At 41.9% G+C, this 17,014-nt stretch overlaps 1 protein-coding gene across 3 annotated transcripts in view; it reads right to left on the minus strand.

Moving 5' to 3' along the window:
• The window catches only part of LOC121307071 (SH2 domain-containing protein 3C-like), a 74,047-nt gene that overhangs the window by 31,017 nt on the left and 26,016 nt on the right, over positions 1–17,014 (minus strand). For 2 of the 3 annotated variants that reach the window (XM_041239178.1, XM_041239180.1), the window contains one exon: positions 16,169–16,208. In XM_041239178.1, coding sequence (XP_041095112.1) covers positions 16,169–16,208 — 40 coding nt within the window. Of the gene's footprint in view, positions 1–3,777; positions 4,043–16,168; positions 16,209–17,014 lie in introns of those variants that run through there. The other variant, XM_041239179.1, reaches the window with a different exon arrangement.

Raw genomic sequence — 17,014 nt, forward strand, 5'->3', positions numbered from 1 at the left:
CAATATGGCATTCTACTGCTGAAAGTAGAAGCAGGGGTGTGTCTGTCTGAATCACAGAGTGGCAAGAGGAATCTCTGCAGTTGTCAGCATACATTGCAATCCTTTTGAGCGGCTCTGGGTTCTGTCGCCTCAATATGGAGTTATTATCATTGTTCTCTAATTCTGCCTTTACCTGCTTTCAGCTGCTTTGAGCTTGTCTGGAGCATTCTAAGTACCAGGACTAAACTGACTTACTCATTCCATTCAACTCATGGGACACCTTGTATTTCAAAGCTGCCAGACCCACCTACCTTCCATTTACATGCCCAGTGAGAGTAGCTAGTAGTGAGTAATACTTGTCCCAAAACTAAAGTACATAAAAGGTTTAAAAAAAAAAGAAATAAACAAACGGTCCGCCAGACATACAGATGGATAAGAGGCAGATGGATAAGAGGCAGATGCTTTGATGACAAAAAGACGGGATTCCTCCAGACGAGACTGGGAAGCAGATTGAGAGTGGCAGACCGCACGGCTCAAACAGAGAAACGGGTAGACATTAAAAGAACAGAAAAACAGAACGCATGATATATTTAAAGAGTCAAACAAATCCGTCAACTGACACAATAAACGAAAAAGATAAACAAACTGGCAGGCAGTCATTGATGGGGGCAGTCTGGCGGGTGGATACTTCAGCAAAGACATGCTGTGGAGATACACCCTATGCAATCAGTTTTCTTACACCCTAGCCAGGCTCTGAATGACTCAGTCGAGTGCGCAAGAGTAAAGCAGATGTCCCTTTACACACTGACACACAAACTCCTTGCAAATGCCAAAACCTCGGGTTAGCACTATGACCATTGTTTAGTGCAATGCGTGTTACACAGTGTGTGAAGTGCTTACCCAGGATTATTGTATTTGCCCCAGCAACATTATCACTGGTCCCTTTTTTTCTTAAGTTAAAGATCTTCTGCTCGATATACAGTTATCTCAAACGCAATGCTACTGCTCAAGTTTCTTCCTGGTACTTAATGAATTCTTGCGCTACGGTCTAGCTGCAATTAGATCATGTGACCTACAGCACAGAATGGGATTAAGCACCAGGAAGCAGTAGTTATTTTAATAATGGAAGCAAAAATGGAGATAAAAAAAAGAAGACCTGGCATGGTCAATCGTGTGAGCGTCTTTTTCCACAACCTGCAGTGCAACGCATTGTGGATGGTGCCCTTGAGTTCTTCTGTCACCGTGGCATTCCTGTTTCTTTAATGAGATTCCAGAGACTGCTGTTGCACTGTGTGGTGGCGCTGGAATATTATTCTTTTGTGGAAGCACTGTAGATACCGCCACTCCAAGTAACTATTCCACCTGTATCACTTATCACCTAGAATATCAGTATAACAGGTATAACACCCAGACAGCAATGTCATTAAATTAAACTTAGAGAGATTGTATTTTATTTTATTTGAATAATGTTGTTCGGATAAGACTTTTTATGTGATCATTTAATTGGGAAAGGCAGTACAATTACACAGTGCAATTACACATTCCCCCAGGCATACGATACCATCATAAAACAAATCATTAAAATTAAAATAAAAGTATTAAAAATTGACTATTAGGCACAATGTATCAGTAAAGCTATTCACAGCTATTTACAGATCATATCAGTGTGTCCCTGAATGCAAAGGAATAGCTGACAAGACTTTACTTACAGTGGAAGGAACGTGCATGGGGTGGAGGAGACACACAGCCCGCCTGTCAGGTAAATAGAAGACTGCTCAGTATCCCAGTTAAAGACACTTTGAAGGATACGCTGTCACAAGCAATAGTTAAACACCACACATCCAGTTTGGGAATGATCGTACGAAAAATGAACCGAAACTATTAAGCACTTGCATTAACATAATTACAGATACTGCCTAAACGCGCACTATTTCAAAATGAACGACTATTTCTTGCCTCTCAATTAATTCACTCCCCAGGATTTAAACTCAACAGAGCACCATCTCGTTATTCAAGGGGGTCCCGCGGGACAGCAATCAGTTACTTTCATACCATCCAATTTAAAAAATACATTTTCAAATATATTTTACAATCCAACTCAAACTAAAAGAATCCCGGCATACGTGTACGCATCTACATTTTGCAGGGCCAATACAATCCTCTCATTATTTTAGTTTGCTCAGTTGACTGCTTATATTTTCCAATGCGCTACTGTATATGAAGCTCTGTTATTTTTGGAAAGCCCATGGCACATCATTGTGTAGTGTTGCGTAGTGTTGGCTGAAGCTTCTTATGTCTATTAGCTTAAACTGGTGAAGGCATGTCCAAAGCTTAGGTTAACTTGACTTGGTTTCTTCTAGGTTTTGGAGGAATTGGCTTCAAGATAAACTGGATCTTTACAGTCAAGCACTCAAAGAGAAACATATACCAGGGAAATGTATGTCTGAAGCATGCACTCAATCAGTCTATTGTATACAATGAAAGAACTGACCTTCAGACAGCAATATTGTGCACTACATCTAGTCTTAGCATTACTGTCTTCGAAGCATAAAAAAACATAAGATACACAAAGATCAGAACATCGATTTGCAAGTTTTAATTAACTTAGGGTGTGACGTAAGATAAAATAACTGGTAATGATTGACTATTTTGTTTAAGATAAAACTTTAATAAGAAATTGCAGTGGAATATCTTTTCGTACTAAATCTCTAAAACATCTCATCAAGGAACTGATTCTCTTACAGTGCATGCACTGTGGACCCCACTGGCTCTCTACAGAGCATGCACTGTGCACCCCACTGGCTCTCTACAGAGCATGCACTGTGGACCCCACTGGCTCTCTACAGAGCATGCACTGTGGACCCCACTGGCTCTCTACAGAGCATGCACTGTGGACCCCACTGGCTCTCTACAGAGCATGCACTGTGGACCCCACTGGCTCTCTACAGAGCATGCACTGTGCACCCCACTGGCTCTCTACAGAGCATGCACTGTGGACCCCACTGGCTCTCTACAGAGCATGCACTGTGGACCCCACTGGCTCTCTACAGAGCATGCACTGTGCACCCCACTGGCTCTCTATAGAGCATGCACTGTGGACTACACTGGCTCTCTATAGAGCATGCACTGTGCACCCTACTGGTTCTCTACAGAGTATGCACTGTGGACCACTTTTGCACCATTTTAAGGCATTCCTATTAATAGGAGAAGCTCTCACTCTTAGCTCAAGTTGCTTATGTGCACAGAGCAACAACTTGCCATACATACAATGAACTGTCAAAGAGGGCCATGTTATACATCTCACTTACCAGGAATTAAAGCTAGACTTACCCTAAAAGTGGGCTCATCATTTTTCCATTATCCTACAAATACTGAATTTCCACAATGAAGACTATGCTTCCCACGTTCTTAGAAAGTCATGCTATTATATCTGAATTCAACATAGTTGGAGGTATTTTACCTACTCTTATACCTCTTAGACAAAATGGTCTAAAATGATCCACACTTTTCAACAGGAAGATAATATGATCCTAATGCCCTGTTCCGCTGGCAGATAATATTACTGAAAATCCTGTTCAAAGAAATCTATTCCTCTAAAGGGTGGAAGGTATCTATCATGTAATTTTTCACACTTAAAAAACAAAGATTTATTTACTGGTGAAGATCCTTTTTCCTAGTGCACTGACTCACACACACACACACACGCTCCAGATCCCAGTACGCAGTGGTAGCTGGTTGCTAGCTAGTTTGCTTGCCAGTTGCTATGCCGGTAGGCTGGCATGTTGGCACCCCTCTTACCTGCACCTGCATGAACGATCCCCGGTAGAAACAGCAAGCTGCTGCCGAGATGGCACTCCACAGGCTGCAGCGCTCCGTCATGATGCTGGGGGGAAAGGGGGAGCTCTGCCGGCTAGAGGGGGTCGAATCCGCTCTCTATTAAATAATCCCACTTCTGTCCGTAGCTTGGGGGTCTGTAAAATCCCTGGCAAATCTCCTCACAAAAAGAGCGTCTCTACTGCTCTTGCTGCTGCTGTCATCCTAGGCAACTGAGATCTTTGATTCCCGACTCCTGCTCACTCCCCTCCCTCTCCCTCTCTCTCTCTCGCACGCTTGCTTGCTCGCTTCAGAGGGGCTGGGAGGAGGATTACCTCATCTTTTTCTGTTGAAAGGGAGGGGGGGTGGGAGGGATATGGAGGGGGAGAGATGCTGAGAAGCAGCAGTGGTCTCCTAGATAGTAAAGACAGTCCCTCCCCCTTCTCTTTACAGAACCGCAAGACACCAGAGCACCAGTGCTGAGCCAGGGAGCTGGGGAGGGAAAGGGGTATTCACAGCTTCAGCACCTTCTCTGACTGCCTGTTTACATCACAGCCAGAGCAGCTATAGGGAACAGATACAGCACAGAGAGGCAGGAGGCGTGGGCGTAGTGTGTTTATATGGCTGAGACAGATAGAGAGGGATATAATACACAGCACAGCAATACTGTAAATAAAAGGACATTTAAAATACTGTATAATCATGCCTGTGTGTGGGAGAAACGTCTATACAGATCTGTGCTGGGGCTTATTTATTTATTTAGAGAGTGGAAGGGATGGAGGAAAGGTGGTTCAGTAGAAATGCATCTGCATGGCTTTTTGGTCTTTCAGCCTTGAAGACGATTCCTCTGTCACAAAATATTGTGTCATAGAGTAACACAAATGTCTAAACATCTAGTAGTCTTTTGCATTGGCACTGATCCCTAGCCAGGCAAGTGATCCCGTCAATGTCAGTGAGATTTGCATGGGCGGCTATGCAGAAGGAAGCCAAAAGAGTAGAAAACACAGAAAACACTGAGTTTTCCAATATAAGTTGATGCATGTTGCATGATTATAAAGTACCTGTTTACAGTGTGTCGTCACAAATGACATAAAAAGATCATAAGTGAGTTCACATCAGTTAGCAACACTAAGTGCACATTACTACATTGAACTTGCATTTTAAACTCACTGTTGCAATTCAGCTAGCCTGGTTTAAAGAACTTCCTTGAGATGTGCCACAAAGATGATCCTAGAAATCTGAATTATACGTCTCCTGCTCTGAACAGACCAGTACAGCAAGAAGTCTCACGCAAGTCTGTAGGTCTTCAATTCAATAATTGGAAGAAATCAAGGCAACACAAGGGGAGGTCTATCTTAACCAGTTCAGAGCACATTTAGGATCCTGAATGCTTGGCTCATTCCCACCTGATCATTTCAGTAACAAATCTGAACAGATCCATCCCTCACTGTGCAATTGTGTATTCGCTAGGACAGCGAAACTTTAATGCAAGGTAATCAATAGGAGGCAGTAGGGTTACGTTACAGTAAGTGCTGTGCAGCCCCTCTCCTCTCACACACCCCTCCCCCTCCCTCTCCGGGACGCCGCTCTCCCGCACGCACCAGCTGGGTTTGCGGCTCCTTATTCCCGCGGGTCCCTGGCCCACAGCACTGTAATTAATGTTGCTGAGCAAGCAGTCAGCCATTTGCAAGCGGTCCGTTAATTATCGCAAAATAAACCAACCACCACCCCCAGCCCCACAACAATGCAAATATAGGTCGGCTGCTGCTTAACCCCATTCCAAAAGTGAAAGGAAACAGTGGGCTAATGAGGACCTTTTGAAGCCGTCCCGGGATGAATCCAGTGCGGTGCATAGGAATGAGTGAAGGAGCATGCAGGAAATTCCTTTCATCCCTTAAAGTGATTGTAGCAAACATAAAAAAAACCTTTATAAATCTTACTAATTGAGCACTTCCATATAGAGAATATGATGAAAATCTGATATATATTTTCATTTTAAAACAGGACACCTGGTACTACTGTACACTGGTGCTACTAGGTTGCTGTCTTGCCGTCCAGAAAGTCTGTTACACTTGTACTTCCTAGGTCATTTAGGGTTTAGAACACTGCTGGACTCATGGATTAAATAGCATGTATAATATACAGGGCGTGGTCACTAAGGGTTTTGGAATACTGCTGAAGTAGTCCCATGGCCTTTCTGTACTACATTTCCTTATTAAATTAAATTGAAAATGCCTCTTTATTTAAATTAAATGTGGCAGTTTAAGTGCAACATGAAACAATATAAGAGTTGAAACAGGTCTAGTTACAGAAAGTGTGATTATAGCTTCATTTTGACCTTTCTAAATTAATTAGCATTATCAAAACAGCAATCAATCGAAACACTGCGATGCGTCACATGAATGACTCTGCAGTATATAGGTCCCAGATTAGTTAGCTGTTATAAAGCTGGCTTTAAAAAGGGTTGAGGAAAAGATTGTTTTATTTGAAAGGGGTGGGACTGGGGTGCCGGCATGGGAATCTGTATTCCAGTCTTCATCAAGATCACTGTGCATCTTTGGGGAATTATTACTAGACATTGACAAAGGCAATGTTTGTCTATTTTACAACTGAAACTCTGTTTGAGGTGTCAGCTCATTATTTAGCATGATGTCACTCATAGGTAATTCACCATGTTATTACAGCAGCAGTGCCTCCTTCATAATTATTTCCCTTGAATCATTGTGCTCCCTATAGCTTGTTCAAAGCAAGTGCCCAACACTCTACATCAGCTTGATAAGCATGTGACCTCCTGGGTGTATGTTATTGCACTGTGCCAGCTGTAGGGGGATTTGTAGTTGAAGAAGCTTTATCGCTCTGTTCATTCTGTTTTTGTCTGACTGCTAATTCCTCTCTCCCTAACGAGTTGATAGAATGTAAAGCTGTTTTGCTGGTGGATGGGGAGCTTGGTTCTCACAAACATAATTAAGGTGTGTGGGGGGGGGGGGTTTCTAGTTCATTAGTGCTGGTGAATAAAATCTAGCAGTTAGCGATCACAATGACCCCACTTCTACACTAGTCTTAACAGAGCTCACAGTTCAGCTTTACAGCTTTCCACAGACCCTCACTGTGTCTGATGAGGTGTACCACTGGTCTAATGGTCTCTGGAGCCCCGTCCTCCAGAGGAGCTCACCGGGAGCCTAGCCTGTAGGGTCTGGTGGAACGTGATGTGGAGAAACAACACTAACCTGTGGGAGTCCATGTGACATTCCCTGCTGAATCCCCAGCAATTTGGCACTGCCAGGATGCAAACCTGTGCTCCCCTGATTAGATGACTCACCCTGCATACCATACAGCCACGTCTTTACCAGGAGAGCCACTCAGCTCTGCCACTCAACTCTCTTGTGTAATGAGACATTTTCCATTTTTGTTTTGTTGGTTTTGAGTTTAAACCTTTTTAAATGTGTATTTTGGACTGCTATTTAACCTGCTGTAATTCGTAGAAATACTATTAAAGAATAAAATGAGGCCTCTGTGCACTTTATCTACTTACAAACATTTACAGACATTGATCAAGAAAGGACTTCTATTCCAGGTTCCAGGTTTTCCTTTCAAAGAGAAGCATTGATAACTAGTGTCCTGCTACCCTGTAAAAACCAGTTGTGTACACAGCGCAGTCCGGCTCATTTCTAACGAGGCTAGTTGTGTGGCTAGTGGTGCTGTGTATCTGTGTGCAGCTTCTCTTGTCAATCTGCATGTCTGCCTCCCCCAGGGCCTTCCTGAAGAGGAGATGCAGGATCTTATTTACTGGACTCCAGGCTCAACACGTAAATAATTAAACACAGGTTTATTATTAGCTCCACACAGCGGTTCCTGCCAGTGTGCCAATCTACCAGGCTGTACTGAATGTGAGAATTCAGAGTAAAACTGCAGTACAAGATGAGGTCCATATTTTCAGCATTTGCTTTTTTTCTTTTGTATGATTTAAATTGAATGGAATGATGTCTGGCAGTTAGAACTGTCCAAACAAGCTTGCTCTTTCACATAGTAAAAGCATAGCAAAGTGTAATGAAGCATAGTGGAAGCATGCTAACATATACTTAAGCATTGTAAAACCCAGAGGTATATTTAAAGCATATTAAAAAAGCATGGGAAGCATGGGAAAACTGCAAAATTACTTACAAATTACCACTTACATAAGTGTGGTAATTGAGAACAAATCTAAAAATCCACATTGGATGAACAGAATGATTACAAACAAAACAAAATGAAAATGTGAAATGAAAATCAATTAAAATATTCCATAAGATGGGGAGTGTGTGTCTTTTCAAACTATGTGTCTAAACTCTGCAACTCAATTCTAAACAGTATTGGGAGCTGTGACAGGCTGGCTGGTGGTGATGGTGGTGGTGGTGGTGGTGATGTCATCGCCCTGGAAGCAGTACTCAAACACAGGAATGTGGGGCAAAATGGCGCTGCTGCGCGTATATTTATCATATACAAAAATAAATTAACAAAAGACTTTTAAATAATTAAAAAAACAAAAGGCTTGATGGCCAAAATAAACAAACAAACAATAAGAGTACCTTCAGGATGGCTCAAAGTAAGTAGCGGTCGTTTTGTACCTTTACAGATTATAGTTTACATACAAGCCGTCTCTCTCCAACTCAGACTAACACTCTGAGAGCGAGACCTGATATAGTAGGTGGTCAGGAGCTAATGAGACAATTGCGATCATTTATCTCCTGCCCACCTGCATTCCACACGTGAAGGCAGGGAGAGGAAATTAACCCCCTCCCTGCTGAATCAACACAATATTACACAGCAGACGGCTTTCGCCTACCCGCACACAAAACAGGGCTTGTCACTGTCATATTTTAAATACGATTATTAATAATAAGAAGAAGAAGAAGAAGAAGAAGAAGAAGAAGAAGAAGAAGAAGAAGAAGAAGACATATTATGCACAGGGTCGGGGAGTCCCGTCAGAAGACCCCTTAAAATCTTTCAAAATGGAAATCCTCTATTTTCATAGTCTGACCTAGGGCCTGTGTTTTATAGCAGTAGTTGTGTTTCTATACAGCCCTCTTGACATACAAGTTCTTTAAACGCTGTCCTTTGCTGTTGTTGTTTGGAGCAGTGTGAATGGAGCGACTCTTTCAGCACAGAGACAGCACATTGGTTTCTAAACCTGAATACCGGGATGCAATCCTTGGTGACATAATTCCTTCCAATTCCTTCCAATTCAGACAGGCCTTTTTTTTTTTTTTTTCTTTGAGGAGGCTTCTAAAAGCGCTGTAGGTGGGAATAACACATTGCTGAGTCAAAAAACAAATCAATGCTAAGCCTGGTCAAATAAACTCCCTGTGCAAACATCTGAAATGCAGCCCTGAAACGCTGAGAAGATCAAAAGCTTTCCAAAACACCTTTCATTGTTTTTCATACAGAGCACAAACATGCACAGATTGCAAATGAAAAGTGCATCGCTCCAAGGGAAAATCCTGATATTATTGTAATATTTTTCTCTAATGACCATTTAAGCGTGGTCTGTTCATTTATCTCAACAGTGTTGGATCGTGTTTGATTTACAAAGGCTTGATATAGAGACAGCTGGATTTCAATGTAAACTGTGATCAGACTGATTCAGTAGACCCTGGTGTGTTTTATTTATGAAAAGGTGAGGGGGAGAGGTTCCCCCAATGGACTCAATGTGAGATGTCTTCATTTCCCAGCCCAGTGGAAAGGCCACTGTCTTTATTCAGTTTTTAACTGCTTTTTTTCAAAAGGTTACATAACAATTTCCTTTTACAAGATTGTCTATTACTGTGTTTTTAATGGCAGTGCTCTGAATTAAACTTAGTGTGGGCATTTGCTTAATAAGAAGTATAAATATTTCCATTTTGTATTGTTCTTTAGTATGGACACATAGGGTGCTTTATGTGGGCAATTTGTTTAACCCAGGTACAGGCTAGAAGAATGAATGAATGAATGAATGTAAAATTCCTGTAATGGTTAAACATTTATTAAAATACAATGGTGTTTATTCGCAATGACCATGTTGCAGTTATGATACAGTGCAAACGCAGTAGCACACTATATTAACAGGTCTCTTTGCAACCTTCTGCTTATTTTTTTAATGATTTCACTCTGTTTGATTGTGACATGTGTGCTTTTCTGCATGCAGCATAAAAAATAAATTATTACTGGATGCAATGCATTATTTATTTCCTACAATTTAGTTGCAAGCAGTTTAATATGATCAAAGGGTTTTGTCTTGAGGTGTGGGAAAACGCTGTATGTTTTAGATGTGGCTCTGAACTGGACTAATTAAATCCAGTCCCAGAGCGAGTGAGCTTGGGCCTGTGCAGACACCCCCGGTTCACAGCATCTCTTCGACTTGCTGTTGCCACCTTCTGTGATTTGCATGTGAAAGACAGAACGACAGGCAGGCAGACAGGCAGGCAGGAAATCAATCCCTGTTCCATTACCCTGATTTGGAATAAGAAAACAGAGAGTCCCATGGGACTCTGCAGTGGGGATAAATCAAGCAGGGAAGCAGGGTCCTTCTGGAAGCGGGTGGCAGTCGGGCCTATGGTTCTCAATTAGGGCTCAGCAACAGAGACCAGTGGCTGGGGAGAAACAGGAACAGGTGAGGAATCGGCTTAGACACTAGCCTTCGGAGACCCGGGCTTGAATACAGCAGCTCAGGGCACAATAAAATGAGTTTTGTGTTGCTGCCCCCAGTGGCAGATCAGTAGTAGAGCAGTACCCACTAACTACCATCTTTCTTCAAGAGTCTAAAGTGGCAGGAAGCCATTCCAAACACAGACGCAGTCAGAAGCATGCGTAAAAACGTGCAGTACTCATGTAGTGCATTCCACCAGTATTCATTTCCTTCAGTTTCTAGAACTGCGATGACATCATGAACATTAGATATTGGGACATTTTTCTGCTGAGTTATAATCAAATACACATCTCTGCACATCGAAGTCATTTGCATAAAACTACATTACTCGCTTGACTTTAATGATTGACTTTTTAACAACTGCAATAGCTCTGATTGTGAAGCATCCACGCTACAGTTTGACTGAGACTGAGGAAATTCTGTGGGACCTTTATGTTAGCCATTTTTTAAAAGTTTGATTTCGGGGCAAGCTGCTATACAGCAAAAGCAGACTAACATTTACTAGGGGAAGCACTGCTAGTCAACTAGTCAAATAGGAAAGGGACAGTTGACCTTAGAAACTGGTAGTGGTCTCATTGCACATCACGTAATGGATATATACCTTGTGAACCTTATATCACGTGCAGGACCCTGCTGCAGATTTGCTGCACCTCTGTGCCGAGTACTAAGAGCTGCGGACAGCCTCACTTACAATGGCTGACAACTGCTGAATGCATTTGTCAAAAACACCCACCTGTATTCAGACACAAAGTCGAACCCTCCACACCTACGCAAAGCCTAAACCGAAAAACAGTGTTCTGTGCCTGCTTCGTTGTTAGACAGAACGAAGAAACCTTGAGTCCCCTGGGGCTCAGTCCTTCCTTTTTTACAGACCCTGAACCCATCCCTGTGCTGTACCATGGTTTCAATCGCCAAACTGTCCAGTACCAATGTACTCTATCACTTAACAATCTCCAGACACACTACTAAACCCGCTTAGTAAATGTGCCGAATAATGGAGGCGACCAGAGTCTGCTGTGTGTTGCAGAAACGTCACCTGACATTCTTAGTTTGCAAACAACCCCAGTGCCTTGGAAGCCACTCAGATCTGTTGCCTCAACTTGGATCTTGGAAGAAGGTCACTGACTCCTCCTTGTGGCATCTCAAGGTAATGTAAGTAAGTAGCATCAAAATACATTTGCTTGACTTTCTTTACTATCCTCTTTTTTAATGATGCTTACAATCAGTATTGCAATTACTCAAATGTTGCTCGTTTTTATTTTTGGTTAAGTCTTGAAGTAGATTTCATTAAAATTCTCATTAGAGTTCTGTTAAATATCTGAAGTCAGCGTTCTATGTGAAAAAGCTAAACACACAAGTTCAAATGAAATGTTATTTTGGTATTGCAGTTGGTTAATGTAGTGTGGATAGCCATACAATAATGAGAAGATTTGTTTACAAAATATTACTTTCTAAAATGTATCCTGCAATAGTGCAATCAATTAGGGGGGCTGGTTAAACATATCCATACTTTATATTGAAAGGCACTTGTGTAGTGATACTGTAGCAGTTCAAGCTATTTTAAGCTAGCGTATACAACAGTGGCCAGGAAGTCTAAAGCCACAGTTAAACTGTGCTTTTTGTGCACTACTTTATAACAATAATGTAAGTGCAATTACACTGTAGGGCTAATGCAAGCCAAAACCCTAGTGCTTTATCCTGTTTAGTGTTAAAATGTATTTCCATATACTGAAGGAGCACTGCAGTTCCACACACTTGTGACCTCTAGAATGTATCTGTAAACTCAGGGGTATCTAATTAGGATCCTAGTAAAACCTGACACGCTGAACTGCTATGCAATGGGAGTTAGACCGCTGTACAAGGAAACAACCAATGCATCTAACATAAACGCCGCTCGTAATTATTGTATAGGAAGACTGTAGTGTTCCAATATGACAAAACATTTCCCTCTATAACTACAGTGAAATAAATATGCAAACCTCCATCGGTTTGCATTATTGTGCTTCCCTCCAGTGGTGACAAAAGATATAGCAAACCAGTTACAGTGTGAGTTGTGCATTTTGTGGTATGTAAAGAAAAAAAACAAGAAAAAGAACTAGAATGGTCGTTTGACTTTTTAGATCTGGGAACCCCCTTGTTGTATAGAAGCCAAGCCTGTTGAGTGTCTCATTAACACAGAGAGGTTGAAAGGGATGCAGGCACTGGTAGGTGTTCCAGGAATCTGCTTGGACAGGGGTGTTCAAACCCTGGGGGCCACGGCACATATACAAATATCACCCCCAATGACCCTGACACCTGATCCCCACGCTGGGGGAGAAGATGTGGGGGACATTATGAATGTAATACTTTACCTTGATACCTTGACTTCCGCAGAATTGTACCTTTCTATCCTTAATTTCCAATGCGTTAACAGGGGGACTCTAGGGGGAAATGTCACAATTCTATTGTTTTATTTGGTGAGGGTGTGGGGACTTTGAGCCTAGAAGGTTCTGTGAAAGCAATAACACAAGTCAGGGAGTTCCAGCATGGTCCAATAACCGCACGCCTGCGGGTGATGTTTACCACAAGGACAAGGTCTTCTGTTTTTATAGCATGAATCGGGCTGTTAAAACCACATATTCAGTTTTAGCAATCTGCCATTAAAGACGGATTTAACAATTTAAAGATAGACTATAAAGGGCAGGTCAAAAGATACTCAAATGGATCCCTGCTGAGCATACCTGCAACTGTTTGGAATTGAAACACACATTCTTTTAAATGTACCTTTATTGGTTACCCAGCTGGTCTATAAAAACACGGCAGACTGACAGCAACTGAGTCTATTTAAGACACAAACAACTCCTTTTCACTGTCATTTTAATTACCATATTAAATAGATTACAAACATGAAGCCACTCAGAAGATTTTGGAATATTTCGGTACATATTATTCTGCCTGAAGTGTCCAAAGACATAGATAACAGCACTATGTATTCCTCGTTTACAAGATAACCGTGATAAGTCAATATGCAGACATGAGCCCCGTGTGGTCTTCTCGTTTGGCATTTTGGGTGACAGAAGTGCTCATGAAAAGTCAGCTGTACAAAAATGTGTCTTCCAGTTTGATACCTATTCAAAGAGCTGTTCGAACACTACTTGTGGTGCTGCCTTTGGCAAAAATACGGAGCATAACAAAGTTGTCCAGGAACACTTGGAATCTTTTTTTCAAATGAGGAACAGTTAATTTTGAGCCAGCCGCACCCCACCCCCCCTGCACTCGCCAAGGCTTTGAAAGCTGAAGGTTAGTTACCCTGGAAACTAGAAGCTAGACCAAACCAGATCACAAAAACAACAGCACTCTCCTGACAGCAACAATGATAAACAGCTACGACTGCACACTGTTTAGCAGCTTCGGCTCCAGCAGTCGGGGTATCTACTCACGATCAAAGGCTATCAAATACAAACATAACTCATACTGCCATTGCAAGCCAGAACACTTCTGAAGAGGGCTCACATTTCTGCATACACCAGTAGAAATCTCTTGAAAAAAGATTAAAAGGGTGGGTGGTGGTTTTAAAAATATGACTTCTATAAAAAAACAAACTTGTATTAAATGCTTGTCGCATTTGTGACTAGCAATGTAAAACCCAGCAGAGCTACCTCAAATAAATATATAATCTTCCTACCATAACTAACATTAAGACACTCTTTTATAATTAGAAAACTCCTGTTAAAACTTTCAAAAATAGAAACAAACTGCAAGTATTCGATATAAGGTTTATAGTTTAATTTGGTAACTTCAAAGGGCTCTTTGATACCTTCTGAAAAAATAAGACGAATTTTAACTTCAGAGCAAAAAGCTTGTAATGTAATAATTGGTGGTTAAACTGATGTTTCTATGCATTGCTACGTAATCTGGTAAGGTATAGAGTTTAGAGTTAACAGAACTATTCAGATCTACTAAGTATTAAAGTATTATTCATTGTTTCTCCGTTTATAAAATTAAAAAAAGATATCCAAACATCAAACATAATCGTCCCAACACAACTAAATAGTACATCCTAACTAGGACCTAAGAAACAGGAAGTTGTGTTTTCATTGGTCTAAAATGAATGCGTAACATAAATACGGGCCAGTAAAAAGAAACACAATCACGTACTCCCCCCACCCTGCAAGACCCCCCACCACCCCACCACCCCTCTCGCTTCTCTTTATTAAAAGTATGAGATCATTCAGTTCGGTCCATCAAAATGAGGAGAAGTGAATCAAGAATTAGAGAAACAATCGCCCAACTGTTTCCCGATCCAAAACATCTTGTTTCCGTGGCACTGACATCTAAAATAGCTCCTCCCTTCCTCTCCCCCTCCTCTCTCATCCCTTCTTATTCAGACCCCTGTCAGCTTTTCCAGCCCTGAAGCGGACCCAAAAAAGTGAGGATATGGGAACAAAGACGCCTTGTTCCTCTCTCAAGATGATGAAGCGCTCGTTAGCCTCTGCCTTCCGTAATTAAACTGGTCCTCTGGCTGGCAACAGCTTCCTCCAGCCCTGTCAGTGCCTTTCATCACAGGCCTGGCAGTTCCAGCCGACAGCTAGCAAAGCACTCAATGGCCTTGCTAAGGCAGCTCAGTCTGGGAAGCAAGCTGGGAAACAAAATTATGATTTGTACGATAAAGAAATCTTTCAGAGATAAACGTGGTACCCCATAAAATGACCTATTGCATTACAAGACTGTGTGAGTCTGACACAGAAGGCTTCAGCCACTAGTAGGCCCTGAAGCCATCCTTGTGCTGTGCTGTTTCTCTCCTCTCTTCTCTCGGCTGGCTTTGCCTGATTCAAGCGCAACACGGCAAGCGTTACCCATGGCAACTCAGCTCCCCAACAACTATTTTCAAGGAGTTGCCAGATAGAGCCATTTTATGTACGTGATCCTAATCTAATGACAGCCTGGTCACTGTGCACTAAGGAGATCAGCAATCCTCCTGAAGAAAGGAGACATTCATAAACAGCAACAGTGCAATCCTCACATTCCCATCGGCAGGCAGGGGCTCTCTGCTTGTTCGCAGAGGGAATATGTTGGGTTTTAAAAAAACACTAAAGGTAATAGCAGTGGTAATTGATCTTAAGAGTGGAAGCTGTTGATTTGATTAAGTACTGTATAAACACACCAAGTTTCAACACCTCAAAAGACTCTTCTTCAGGTGGAAGTTCAGAGACTTTTGAAGTCTTGAAACCTAGTGCTTAATTTCTTTTACATATTGGGAATCAATGCTGCCAATCAGGATGGTTGAGTTGAATGACTGCAGGATGAATGTGTAAAAGATTACATGACGAGTGTATATGACAATTAACTGCTGGCAAGTAAATAGTGCATTTATATTAAAGACAACTGTACTACTGCATAAAACACGGCTACACTGACAATACTTAAAGACTGAAGCTGTGATTCTATAATAAACGCATCTACTAGACATGTGTTTGTGTGTGATGGGTAGATAGTTCAACAAGAACCAGAGGACCAAGCTTCACAAATCCTCTTCAAAAACTTCAGTATTACAGTGAAAACTGCTTGATTGAACCACTGGTTAATTGAATCAGCTCCTACTGTAACGTGAAATGACATTCCCTTTGCTATTCACCTAATACAAACCCCAGTGCCGTATTGAATTCCTGTGATCACAATGAAGCTCTACAAAAACTGTACTCACGTCAAGAAGATCATAAAGAAAGACTGGCTTACCTTCACATACTCGCCTCTGGAATCCATATTGTCCAAGTGGCTGGAACAAAAAGAAGAAGAAATTGGGACATATACATTATGCCACCAGTGCTAGACTGCCGCATCTCACAACTATGGAATTGCACAGTATTTTCAAAGTGACTCTGTCTGATCAGTGCAGACTGCAGAGGAAGTCATTGCACAGGCTGAATGTGTAAGCATGTTCCCATGACCCCATCATCCGGGAGAATTCAATAGGTGGAAGCATTACATAATAACTCCCCCTCTCTCCACACACTGCTCCCAACTCCCCCTCGCTGAAGCCATCTAAGTGATACTGCTTGAATAGCTTTGTGTCAGCCCCGTCCCATTAGAAAAGGTTGTTAACCAAGTTTTTGGTATCAGGCTGGTCTCCATTTCTCACCCCTCGCTCTCAGTGCCTCAACAGTGAATAAAATATAATAAGGCTGCTGTCCACTCCTCCCAAAACCCAGGTCTCCAGTGGTGAAAGTGTATCTATTGTCGTTAATCTCGTTAACCTAGGGGTCATGGGTGATGGTATAAATAGGGGGCATAGTGTAAGTGATCTGTTCCTTTTGTAAATGGTTAGAAACAAACCTAAAAGGAGAACCCTGTGTTACTGACAAACCCCTGTGTTAGTGAGTGTTGTGTTTTGTTAGTTTGCCTAGTTGACTGTTTGTTTATCAGTTTTCTAAGACTGCTAACACCTACTGGGAGCTGTAGCCGCAGGCCAGCACTAAACCCAGACACCAGCACTTCCCTTTCACACAGAAAACTGTCTTTGCACCACGAGCACTAACTCACTCACTGAGGAAGCAGTATATGTGTTTTGTGTTATGGGTCAGT

The sequence above is a fragment of the Polyodon spathula genome, chromosome 52 (assembly GCF_017654505.1).
Source record: "Polyodon spathula isolate WHYD16114869_AA chromosome 52, ASM1765450v1, whole genome shotgun sequence".
Classification (NCBI taxonomy): Eukaryota; Metazoa; Chordata; class Actinopteri; order Acipenseriformes; family Polyodontidae; genus Polyodon; species Polyodon spathula.